This window comes from Desmodus rotundus, chromosome 1, assembly GCF_022682495.2.
Source record: "Desmodus rotundus isolate HL8 chromosome 1, HLdesRot8A.1, whole genome shotgun sequence".
In the NCBI taxonomy this organism is placed as follows: domain Eukaryota; kingdom Metazoa; phylum Chordata; class Mammalia; order Chiroptera; family Phyllostomidae; genus Desmodus; species Desmodus rotundus.
Window position 1 is genome coordinate 145,644,798 of NC_071387.1, and position 13,443 is coordinate 145,658,240.

General features: G+C 40.3%; 1 protein-coding gene across 5 annotated transcripts in view; it reads right to left on the reverse strand.

Annotated features, from left to right (window-relative positions):
- The window catches only part of EPB41L4A (erythrocyte membrane protein band 4.1 like 4A), a 239,538-nt gene that overhangs the window by 70,844 nt on the left and 155,251 nt on the right, over nucleotides 1-13,443 (reverse strand). For 4 of the 5 annotated variants that reach the window (XM_053911423.2, XM_045197611.3, XM_071219408.1 and 1 more), the window contains 2 exons: nucleotides 5,497-5,588; nucleotides 3,992-4,069 (listed from right to left, as the gene is read on the reverse strand). In XM_053911423.2, coding sequence (XP_053767398.1) covers nucleotides 3,992-4,069; nucleotides 5,497-5,588 — 170 coding nt within the window. The remainder of the gene's footprint in view (nucleotides 1-3,991; nucleotides 4,070-5,496; nucleotides 5,589-13,443) is intronic. The other variant, XM_045197610.3, reaches the window with a different exon arrangement.

Genomic DNA, 13,443 nt, shown 5'->3' on the forward strand with positions numbered 1-13,443 from the left:
AGAAGAAGATCAAAAAGTATGAACAGGAAAATGACAACAAACTCACAACTATCAACAACTGAACCTAAAAAACAAAAACAAGCAAAGTAAACAACTAGAACAGGAACAGAATTGCAGAAATGGAGATCACATGGAGGGTTATCAACAGGGGAGTGGGAGGAGGAAAATGGGATAAAAGGTACAGGGAGTAAGAAGCATAAATGGTAGGTACAAAATAGGGGGAGGTTAAGAATAGTATAGGAAATGAAGAAGCCAAAAAAACTTGTATGTACGACCCATGGACATGAACTAAGAGGGGGGAATGCTGGAGGGAGGAGGTTTCAGGACGGAGGGGGACAAAGGGGAAGAAAAAAATGGGACAAATGTAATAGCATAATCAATGAAATATAGTTAAAAAAATTTTTTAAATCCATACAGAGAGCAAAATTCCATTATTATAAATACTTTCAAGAGACTTTCCCAGCTATAACACTTGGGTACTATGTATATTATTACATAGAGGAAAAAATAATTGGCCCTAAAAATAGAACCCATTATGTGGACTGCTGAGGCATTTTATAATAAGATTTTACATTATTCAATTTTTCCTTGTGGTTTCTCTCCCAGGAATAAAGGAGAAATGACAAGATCATACCACAAGATTAAAAAAACTGTGGCCCAGGAACATAAACTGATCTGCCACAGGCTGTGTGGGACCCAGGACTAGAACAAGCTTTCTGACCTCCAGCTGGTCAGCACCCGCAGCCTGGCAGAGCGGGAAAGGAGGGGAATACTCAGCCACTGGAATGAAGTCGCAAGCCTGGTCTAAAACACAGGGCTCTGTTACAGCTGTATGTGGTCTTCAACAGATTATTTTCTAAATCTCCTGGAGCCTTGTTTTCATTATTTATAACATATTTCTACTTGTTATTACTATTTCCTGGCAGAAATATTCTTGTGCAGTTTTCTTACTATTTCCTTGTAGCAGAAAGTATCTGATAACTAGAGAGATTTCCAGTGCCTGGAGACTGTAGTGACAGGACAGAGATTCATTCCCATGATCACCCACGTCCCTTCCTCCTCACACTCAGGCACACGCACTGCCACTCTATGCCAAGTGGCCCTTTTCAGCCCCAAAGTGGGGGGCACAATCGGCAACCTGTGGGGTAGCAGAAAGAGAACAAGAATAGAGACACCTGTGTTCAAATCCTAGCTTCGCCACTTACTGGTTAAAGGTCTTTATTTCGGTCAGTTTACTTTGGGGTCAGGGGTCAAATTCCTTGTCTGTGTAAGTGAGGATACGCATATCTCCTTCAGTGGGTCACGGAGGGAGCGGACTGAATAAAGTAACCCACGCAAAAACACCTGACACACAGGCGGTTCTCCTGAGAACTTGTTCTGTCTTCCGCGCTTTAAGAAATGCGGAAAGTTTGTGTGATTTCAATCCTACAAGAAGGTGGTCTGGGTTCTCAGGGGTGTTTCTCAAGCCCAGCTCCCACTGCTGGAATATAAATTCTACACAACTCATTCACTCATCAAAACTAGGAGTCCCCTACAAACGTAACAACAGGTCAAAACAAAATTAATTTTTAAGGAACTCAGAAAAACAGGTATCAGTGTATAATAAAATATTTTAATCAAATATTTGATCAACTTCTATTTCAATTATTGGTGTCTGATAATAAAACAACAACAAAAGAATTAGATTGTCAGATTTCAGCTCAGCCTTTCCCCACAAATTTAATTTGGGATTTTGGAAAAGATTGGCTGTCACACATTACTAAAAGGGTCTGATTTTTCCATTCTTAAGTAATGACTAATTTTTCTAAAAGATGTTGGAATGCCCTTGGTATTCTGCAAGTCCAAAGGTGCAGGAAAGGGACAAAGACTAGAACTCTGACTTCCTACATCACACACACAGCTAGAGACACAGCCCTGTAAACACCTACACACAATTATAGACACAAATACAAACACTACCACAGTTGCACTTGTTATGCTGACCTTTATCCCCCAGGCTCTAAAGCCTTCAGGGTCAAAAAGGAGGCCCTCTGGGTTTGCAGAGCTCTGCTTTCATTCCACCAGGTCTACAGAATATCTCAAGAAAGGGGCGGGCATATGAAGCTTGTTAAAGGCTGGTTATCTTTCCTCCTCCAACAATTAACAGTCTACGTGCTGGTTGCTGGCGGCCACCCAGCAGTCAGAGACCCATCCCTCCCCAAGCGTGGCTCTGGGCAGTGGGATGAAACATTTCTTCCACGAATGTTGTAAGGGTGCTTTCTACATACAGGCTTGGAGATTTGGGTTTCATTAAGACTTACTAGGCAGTTAAGACCAGCCACCAAATTAGAACAGATTTAGCAGAGCTTCCAATTCTGCAAAGGTTACTTTTAATTACTTTCTCGGAAGAAATGATATTTAATATGCAAAATCCAATAATAATAATTCCCAGTAGCTACACATTTGCATTTCAATAAATGTGAGAAATCAGGTATAAGTAAATTTGAGGAAACCAACTACAGCATATGTTAAACAGCATAATTACAATTTTAATAGTAGGAACACAGAGATAGAGTTACACACTTTCCCTATAACCCTTGAAATGTTTCACGCCCTAAATGGCAGAACAGCCAAAATGGTGACTATTAGCTGTCCTCAATATAAAAGTACATACTCTTCCCTTAAATTCCTGATAATTGTATCACTGTCCGGGAAAGAACCTCGATAACCTAAAGTCTAAATTTTTATATATCAATGAATACCAAACACTGAGAACACCTATAATACAATAATTTAAGTTTTATTTAAGTCATCAAACGGGAAACATATCCAAGTGAGTAATATGTAAAGATGAATGCAGCAAACATTTAATATTAAGCACTCTGTTATTGATTATCTCTGGTTTCAAATTCAAAACCAAAAAAGTGGTTTATAAAAGAGAGGAATCAAAATCTGGCATACCCTTGTCCTTGCCTCGGCTTTATTTTTAAGCCCCCTAGGTAAGGTTTCCTTCAGCCATGTCTCCAGTGGGACCGACAGACAGCGTCCCACCGCCTGAGCAGCATTTCTGTACCCTGCTCAGGGTTTACAGGGCCTGGGACCAGCCTCACGCTGCAGTTCTCTGAGGCAGAGATGGTTAGGTCTGAAATTTGTATCTCTAGGCACCCAATGCCATGTCTTGCCCATCACTGGCTCTCCACTTAACAGAGGAGTTCAAACAAAACAATTCTTTTTCAGAACAGAGAAGGCCCCAATTTTGTGTATTAGAAAAAGACACAAGCATGTGCCCGGGTGATTGCACTGTGATTCCCGACAATCACAGTCAGGCTTTCCCTGCAACACGCTAACAGTCCGCCTAATGGACAAAAGCCCAGGCTGTGCCATCGGACTGCCATCATGGGGGCCCCACTTCACTGCTTGCCAGCTGGCTTCCCTTGAGGAGTGACTTGGCGTCTCTAAGCCTTAGTTTCTTCACATATTATAAAGATAATATTAAGAAGACTGCAATGATTAAATGAAATAATAAATGGAAAACATCTAGCATACTACATGGCACTTAGCAACTGCTCGATGAAGTTTATATATAATCGCGGTCATTACTACACGGAGGATTTCTGTGGCAGAAAGCATGATTTGATCCACAGTATAAAGTAAACACTGTTACAACCCGGGGTCAACAGGATGTCCTGAGAACTGCAATCAGCTACATTCAAAATATCTACTTGGTTTCATAATCACAACATAGAAATAAGTCAAATATGCATCAAAGGACATTTCTGCAGATAAGCTCTAATACATTCAAAAGTCCTAAACTTAATATAGCTAACACAGACATTAAATAAAACCTGAAAAACTACTTTTTGTCAAGAAGTTTAAATACACTATTATGCTCATGAAATTCATGGGTATTGTAGAAAAATTTTTTCCAAACCTGGAATGTGTATGTATGTGGACAGCTAAGTTAAATATTTATGTATTCACATATACTCCCCAAAGAAAAGATGCCATTTACCTATACCGGTGCTTATTACTCAGGGATCCAAACTTGCTGAGTTTTCTTGACAATGAATTTGATTCATTTTCTGGCATCCTGATGAATTTTTAAAATAAAATTAAATAAAGACTCACAAATACAGATACTTAGGCAATATTTGAGCAAAAACTATGTAGAGAATATAATAATGTAATACTTTAACAGCCAATCAAAATATCTGATTTATTCTACAAATTGGCAGGAAATAATAATCAGTTATTACAAGCTAATAGTTGAAATACAACCACATTCTAAGAATTTATATATGTCCAATATCAAAATATTCATATTTCCTAAATATATCACTGTCGTCAGAAGCTTTAGTTGTGAATCAAATTACTTTCTCTACTTAAGTAACCTTGGGAACTTTGTCACTATGTCGATTTGGCCACGCCAAGGTGCTCACGGCAGTTAATCACACCTGACGTGGTAGTTCGGTCTCTTTGCACCTTGTGATCCAGCACTTCCCATTCTGGGGCACCTTCAACAGACAGGCTCCTCCGCCCAGCCCGCTGAACTAGAGGTCATGTCTCAGGCTTTCTGGGCAACGTCCTTCTCCTAATACAAACTCTACAAAGGACATTGGTCATTTTATAAGAATACTTCTCCCATCTCATGCTATTTGGGGAAACTGTTCCATGCAAATCAACCAGGAATAAGGGAAAGAATTCACCTAGTTTTAAAATTAAAAACACAAATAAAGCTTAATGTAGTACCTAATAAAATTTAGTTGTATCTTTACACCATAAGGATGTGAAAAGAACAAAAAGTGTCCCCACAATCCAATGTCAATTCTCTTACCTCACCTTCACCTCCCCGGGACACAGCAAGCAAGAGAGCTGCCAGCTCCCCATTCACCACATCTGCCTCCCTCACTTCCTGTTTTCCTAAGCACTGTCCCGGTTACTCCTTCTTCTAATCCATGGCTGGCTCTTCCTGACCTCTGAATGCTGGCAGGGTCCCACCGCTCTGTCCTTGGCTTTCTGCTTCTCTCTTCATTTTTTTCATAGGTGACCTCCTCCAGTCCTCTTTGCTTAAACTCTAACTAAATTTACGTGGCCAACCTTGGTCTTTCTCATAAGCCTTATACATCCAACATCTCCACTTGGGTGACAACAGGCATTTCAAAGGTAGCATGTCCGCAGCAGGACACAATTTCCACAAATACCAAAGCTACACTGTTTACATAAACAACATCATCATCATCATCATCATCATCATCATCATCATCATAATGTCCTTGGCCTTTTCTGTGAGCAAAGAAAGCAAAGAAGATATCTACGTGCATGTGTGTGTGTGTGTATGTATGTGGGGGCATGTATACCTATTTGTATTAATGTGATCAAGAGAATTAGGTGACCAGAAAAAAATAAAAGAGAAAAACTTCTAAATTTCTACTTACAGATAGAACATAATTCTTGTTATAAAAGCAAATGTGATTTTCATTTTTTAGAACAATGAACAAAACTTTCACATTAACATACCGAAAAAATGTATGATGTTCTACACTACACTTCCAAAGGTGCTTGCAAGCAGTTTTACTTCTGGCTTCAAAGAAGAACGAGGTCTCATTGCACTGAGAGAGAACAGAGAGAGAGAACAGGAGTTACCGACCGTAACGTGCTTCAGAGGACAGCCACCTGAATTGCTCCTCTAGGCAACAAAAATTTGAGGAAACAGACAACTTATTGTTAACACTTAAAATGAAGAAAAATGATCTCTTTGTAACTGTTTTTGGTAGTTTGCTTTAAAACTTTAATTAAAATTACAACATAATTTCCATGTAAATCTTAATGCCACAGCCTTTACCACCTACTCCTACAGCACATGTGACCACCGGTAACCTGGGGACGGTACTGAAGTACCACAAACGCTTCAGTCCCAAACGGCACTGACACAGGAAAAGTACTGACCGTGTGCAAATCAACTCCCACCACAGAGGAGATGCCCATGCACGTATGACTTTCAGGGATATCAGGCCGCACTTAAACTGGTACCTAATGAATCTCGAGAGGGTCACAGGGAGAAACAACCAGCACAGCCGTACAATCTGGGCAAGTTAAATAATGTCTGATTCTGACTTTCTCCATTCTGCATCAAGTTACTGGGTGAATTAAATTAAATGATATGGCACGTGTAAACTATCATGTAATAAGCATATAATAAATTTTAACTATAATTTTAATCTGGTGGTTACCTAATTATATGTATTTAATGCATAAGAAACAAAGGCAATAGTAGAGGTAATTCAAACTGTGCAGGAGAAGATACCATTTATGTTTTTAAATGACTGAGTAGGAAAACAACATAAGCACTAAAATAATAAGCCACAAGCTCTGTGAAGTTATATAATTGCTAATTTACTTTCAAATAGAAACCAAGCTCATGTCTCAATTTCAGAAATGCCCCTGGAATGAGGTTTCTATGGCTTCATAAACAAGATTGTCAATGCGGAGGAATAATTAAAATACGTCCCTGTCCCTGCTACTTTTAATAAGGACAGAACATTTATATGCATGAATTCTCCCAAGTCCATCTGGAATGAGGCCCAATTTAGAAGTTGGTTTGTAAAACTGAAAGGGTATGATGAAAACAGAGCCAAGATATGCACGGTACAGCAAGGCCACCCATGATTTCCAAACCTTGTGAGGTGGAGGAAAGCTCAGGACGATTCCCAGGTTTCTGGCCTGGGTGCTGTGAAGCAGTAAAATACAGCAACTGGGGAAAATGGGGATTCCGGCTATTTTGATTTTGAGATGCCCATCGAACTGAGAACTAACCATGCCTAGTGGGCCAGGAAACACTCAGGAGTAGAGCTGAAGCCATGTCGTAGCTGCTGACACAGATGATTTCACCCAAGAGTAGGTTAAAAGAATTGCTCAGAAAGAGAGCACAGAGTGAAGAAAGGTCGAATCACAGCAGAGATGAGAGAGGTCAAACTGGACCAGGAGGTAACGGTCAGGGAGGCCGGGAGGAGGGCACAAGTCTCCAGTGACCCAGAAAGGTCAAGCAGGTTTTCAGAGGAGTTACTGCATTTCACGGTGAGAAATCTTCAGTGACATTCATGAAAGGGGTAGGGAGTACAAAATTAGAGGTGAGGAAGAAAAGTCAATGAATGCAGAAAGTGTTGTCCTCAAAGTAAAAGAAACTGGGGGAGGGCTGGGAAAGGGAGTGCAGGGGAAATCACACGAGGTCCGTGGGGCGGGGTGGGAAAGCAAGCATCCCATCGGCAGATGGGAAGTGCTCAGAGGGACCTTTTTCCCTTTTACTTTCTTTTTTTAAGCCTATAGTAGACACACACTGACGGCACAAACACTAAAAGTTCCCAAAGCAGATACACAATGATAACCACTGTCCCCAATCCCCATCCAGAGATAAGTGTTTCTTATATAACAGGTGAGTGTTTTTAAGGTAACTGGGTTATCCAAAAATTAAATGCAGAGGCTGTGTATCACAATAATTTTGCTTGTGATTGCACTGTTATCAAGATTAATGATTAGGACAAAGTGAGTACAGGACAGGCTGCCCCCCTCTGCCACCCTCTGAAATATGCGCACCCCCATCTTCCTGTGCCTTTCCGTACCTAAAGCAGGACCTCCTTCCTGGGCATCACCAGCCACAAGAAACGGTGTCTGGCGACGACTGCTCTGTGACACAGGCACTCCCGCCTGTTAGCAAGAGCACCCACAAATAAGGTGGCAGCTACATACCCGAATCAAATTCTCAAAAAGTGTCTTAACTACATATAATCCAGGTCTGCAGAAGTAAAGGAGAAACCAAAAAGCACTCAATCATAAAAATAAAAGAAATCTCAAATTTTTCATGGACTGATTTTTCACTTCATTCTTCACATAAACATTCATTATTCGTTTGCTTTTCAAATAAAGACCTGGTCACAAGGTATCTAATTTGTAGTATATTTTTAAAAGAACTATTACTTAATGAAAGGATAAAGGGTACTTAAGCTCCAACCAGTAATGGGTTTTCTCAAGTTCCCCTGGGTACAAATATGTTAAAGGCACAGAAGAGCCTCCCGCAGGCCTCCTAGTAACTTGTGTGCGAACAGAACAACACGCATAAACGCACCCTCCCTCCCCACAGCTTTGACAGCAGCTGCCTGCTTCTTCTCCCATCCGCAGCAGAATAATCCAGATACTAAAAGGAAGGTTAACAACAAAAGAAGCGAGGATTCTGAATAAACTGGGCGTGTTTTTGCCACCTCAAGCAACTGCTGGCACGAAGGTAACTGATGCAGCATTGCAAATGCCTTTCTTCCTCCTCACCCCTCCTACTAAGCCTTTTCCAGACGGAGACTATTAGCACCTGTCCTCTCATTCAGACAAAGCGGAGGCTCTGCCTAACTTAAATTCATTCCAATCTACTGCTAAGAAACTTTACCCAAGCGTGTAATAGCACTTGCTTTTGGCAAAATTACTCCAACACCTTCACAGCTTTTGTCCTTTCGTGCCAGAAGCGAAGCTATGGTCTGAATCTATTTCTTTTCATTTTGTGGACTGATCCAGCTCAAACCACCTGGAACTCAGATATTATGCAGGGACCCCACTGGGGTGCATCTATAGGTAAACTTGGCTCAAACCCCCAATTCCATCATGTGTAAAGAATTCAGGACCTGTATCATATCGATGAATTCCCAACCTAATTCCCTCTGGTATTCTGTCTCTTTTCTCACCTTTGCTGTCAGTGTTTCTCTTTGCAATCTTGAAGAAAGCAATCTACCTTAGCCTGGCTTCTCCTGAGTGTTCTGAGATTCCAGACAGGGTCATGGAGGGGCTCACACGGCAAGGAGCACAGTGACGTGCTCTCCCTGGGCCGGGTCAGGCCTCACTGCCTCTCCCAAGCCTGACCCGCCCTGGCACACACAGCCACACTCCAGCCAGTTCTTCTGTTTCTGCCTTTGGAAGCAGCCGCCACTGGACAGTCAGTCTGCCTTCCAGCCTCCCTGGAATTACGTGGATGAACACGTCAATCCTCAATAATTCTCAAATTATTGTACATTTGCCCATCTCCAAGATCACCAGAAGTAACCTAAGGTACAGTGCATACGTCAGGTATTTAAGAGTGAAATAGGTTAGTGCTGGTAACGGTAGAAAGATGGTCGTTACATAGTGTCAGGACCTGCAGCAGAGAGGCTGCATCCGTGACCTCCGGGGGCAGAGGAGAGAAGTGTAAAGATTACTAAAGTACTGACAGATTTTTTTTAAGCATTCGATCTCTACAAGACTTACAATATGTGTACTTGGCAATTGTTAACTTATTTCAGGGACTGCACAGTAGCAGGGTGAGAGCAAAAAACCAAAATCATCAGAGGGGCTGAGAGCAAATGAATGATATAACTACAGACAAAGCAAAGGAAGGCAAGTGGTGGAATTGGAAAGATTCATTTTATTCTTCAACTGAAAATAGACAAAATCATCAAATTTTAAGCATTTTGAGACATTTTATCTTTAAAAATGGCGAGACTGAATAACTGCATTAAAAAAGTCAAACTGTGTGTGTGAGAGAGCACAGTGTCTATCTTAGCGACTGTCCCCTACCTCCCACCATTCCCTCCCAGGCATCCCCACCCGGATGAGGAATTCTGAGCAAGTCCTTCAACAAGAGAAATTACCATCTCATCTTTGTTTGGAAGGGTGTTAGAAGGAAATTTTAAAACACTGAGTAGAATAGTAACTTACTCAAGCTTTTTCTTTACACAATGCTCCCTAAAGAGTGCTTCTTACAATGTTAGCGTCTTGTGATCTTGTCAAAAAAAAAAAAGAGTTCTATGGTCAAGTTTGGGAAACAATGGGTTAAATACTCAGATCCTTTAATTTATTGGGAGTGACACTGGTTATAACATAAGTCTCAAGCATACAGTTTTATAATACATCATCTATCCGTACTCTGCATTGTGCGCTCACCACCCAAAGTGCAGTCTCCCTCTGTCACCATACACCTGACCCCCTCTACCTTCTTTCTCCTCCCTCTGCCCGATTCCCGCCCCCCGCTGAGCACCACTCTGTTTGTGTCAATGAGTTTGTTTTGCTTGTTCACTTGTTGCTTTCTGTTTTATATCTGACACATGAATGAAATCATGTGGTTCTTGTCTTTTTCCATCTGATTCATTTTGCTTAGCATGATACTCTCAAGATCCATCCATGTTGTCACAAATGGCAGTATTTCGCCCTTTCCTATGGCTGAAATACTCAGGTTTTTGATGTACTAACGTGTACTGTGAATCTCCAAGAGCTGGTAAGGTAGCTGGCATTTCCCTGATTTATATACACAAAGAACTTTTTTTTTTTCAAGGAAATGTTTCTTCATTACTCTGGTTTAAAAAATATTATACCACACAAACACTCCTACACATACCAGTTTTTTTCAATTCTTTTTGAAATGCATGTAATATGGTTTGAATTAAAAATCATGTGCATTTCAGCAGGGCAGAGAATAAAATTAATTTCCATTCCTGCATGTATGTTATAGTTTACAATAAAAGGACAAAAACAGCACAAATATTCCAGTACTCCTTTGTCAGTTGTGTGGGCTATATATTCAAAATATGTACAAAATGTGAGAAACCTCTTTATCTCATTTACAGATGAGTAAATTGGTTGCTTGATGAATAATCGCATGTAACTCTAGGTTCATAAAACATAAATTATACGGTTGGTTGTGTTACATTGTGTTGCTCCTCTTTTTTCCTTTCCTCCAAAATTCAAAAAAAGAATACAAGCCAAATCATTAGAAAATACTGATAACATGTTTCAGTAAACTTTGAAAACTATTATGTCGACCATATTATGCTTCCTAGTTGGAAAAGTTCACAGATACCAACCGAGAATTCCAGCTGGTTTGCTTTTGTTATTGCTGTTTTTATTCTGCCTTTTCCTCATCTGCTCTTTAGAGAAACTGTAGCATTTACTAAAATGTCAACATTTCTCTCTTGCAGATTTAATTTTTAACGATAATTAATCATTATTCCTAGTCTCACAAATGTTTTAAAATTTAATAACAAATGTTCCTTAAGCTTGCTAAAAATAAAGACATATTTAGTAAGATCTACTCATAGTATTAAAAAATTTTATAGCACAATTTAAAAATTTCTTCCAAACAAATGACCTACATGTTTTAATTAAGAGAATGTCACAAACATACTAGTAAATGGAACAAAGGTAAGTCCCTCGGCCTGGAAAACCGGGGCTCCCCTTCCTGCCATGGCACAAGCCATTCGCCAGCCAAGACTGGCCAAGAACAAGGTGCTCCCGGAGGCCTTTTCTGTGCAAAACTTCAGCAGTTCTAAGAGGCACGAGGCCAAGACAGTTCCAATTCAGATACAGGTACAGGGTGCCTACTTCCTGTCCAACTTTGGACTAGGTGCTTCCAACCCGGCAACCACACTGCAAGACAGGTATCATCACCCTCACTTTATAGATGAGGAGATGTAGGTTAAATGTTGTTGTGTGAATTACACAAGGTTAGATAAGCGAGAGACCTGGACTTGAACCACGCTATGTGACCACAAGTCTAGTAGTCCATTACTGAACCTGAGAGAATCCAAACCAAACTGTTGTGTAGCATCCATATCCAAACATTCCTCACAAAGCCACGGTTAGGAAGACCTGGGGGAAATGGTACATCTATTGTCCCGGGTATGCTCATACACTGTAGGCAGGAATACACAATGCCACAAAAGCTTTGCGTGGAGGTTGGAGAGGAGGAATGTGGCAATAACTAACAAACTACAAAATGACATTGCTCTTTGACCAAGCATTCCCACCCCTGGGAATTTACCCCAAAGACACCCTCCTACAATATAAAAAATACATACACACAAAGTTATTGACTAAAGAAAAAGTTGTAAGTGAAAACAATCTAAATGTCCCAGCAAAAGATATTGGTTAAGTAAGCGATGCAATATAGACTCAATTGAATACTATACAGCTGTATAAAAGAACAAGCTCTTAGTAAACTGATCTAGAGAGATTCCTAGGAGGAATTACTAAGTAAAAGGAAAACAAAGTGCAAAATAATACATACAGTACGCTTTTAGTCAAGAAAGAAGGGAACATTTAAAATGTGTTTATCTTTGCGAACAGAAGCGCAGGGAGGAAAAACCACAAAACACTGAAGTTGGTTATATACAAGGAAGTGTGAAGGAACAGGACCAAAGGAATATGGGAGCTAGCCATTACTTTTCTGAATGTGCATTTTGTATAGTTTTATTTTTATTTTTTATTTTTTATTTTTTTTATTGTTGTTCACATACAGTTTTCTGCCTTTTCCCCCCACCCCTCCCCATAGGTTTACTTTTAAAAGCATGTTAATTTCTACATCTTCAGGAAAAAATCAAGTAAGAAAGGATATGAGGAGGGGACCTGAGACAAGTAAGCCTAGCTGGATCTCACATGAGCACCGTACCACAGTAACAGGCAAGGCGGGAGGAAGGGCCAACCCAAGTAAATTCTGAACACGGCGTTTGACTCTATGTCCTCAGTGTTGGCAAGGTGCTCTGTGAGTGCAAGCACTGCAAAACACTGTCAACTTCAGTGGTTTGGCCAGAGCAACCCTGAAACTGTTTCTGATGTATTTGGGAATGGAGGAAATGAGAACATGTGTTACTGGTGTCAGCAGCCAAGGTTCACATGGCCAAAAAAAGGACATATAAATATGAAACAAGGGAAGGCAGAAAGAACTCTGTGGGGCCTTGCCCAGGTAGGTCGGTTGGTTAGAGCATCATCCCAATACGCCAAGGTTGAGCATTCCCTCTTTGGTCAGGGCACAGACAAGAAGCAACCAATGAGTGCATAAATAAGTGGAACAATAAAGCAATGTCTCTCTCTCCCCTCCCTCAAAAAATTAAAAATTATATATATATATACATATATATATATATATATATATCCCTTTGTTCTTTATATGTGTGTGTGTGTGTGTGTGTGTGTGTAAAACCCTTTGGGGGTGGGATGGAAATTAGAGGTATGTATGAACCCATGATTTCTAAAATGAGCATAAGCATGTTTTTATGCATATATTATTTGTATGTATGTATGGGTTCATGCATGAATATAATCCCTAGCTTTGTCTACAAAGTCACCCCAGTAGCAAGGACCACATCTAATGCCTAGATCTTGACCTTTCCCCACTAAAGGGAACCAGGGTTCTTTGGAGAAATGGTTGATAACCAGGTGGATGTGGGGTAGGTAGAAGATGCATCTGAAATACCATATTGTACCGAAGTGAAAGAAAGTAACAAAAATTGACCAGGGTAGGTCAGAAGAGCACAAAAGCCAGATTAAGAGAGCTTGTACTAATCCAACAGTCAAGGACAGTAATGTATTATAAACCACTAAAAAACCCCCAGAAACTAGTAAGTCCATGCCAATAACTAATTGATACATGGCTAACCCTCAATAAATGCTAGCTATCAA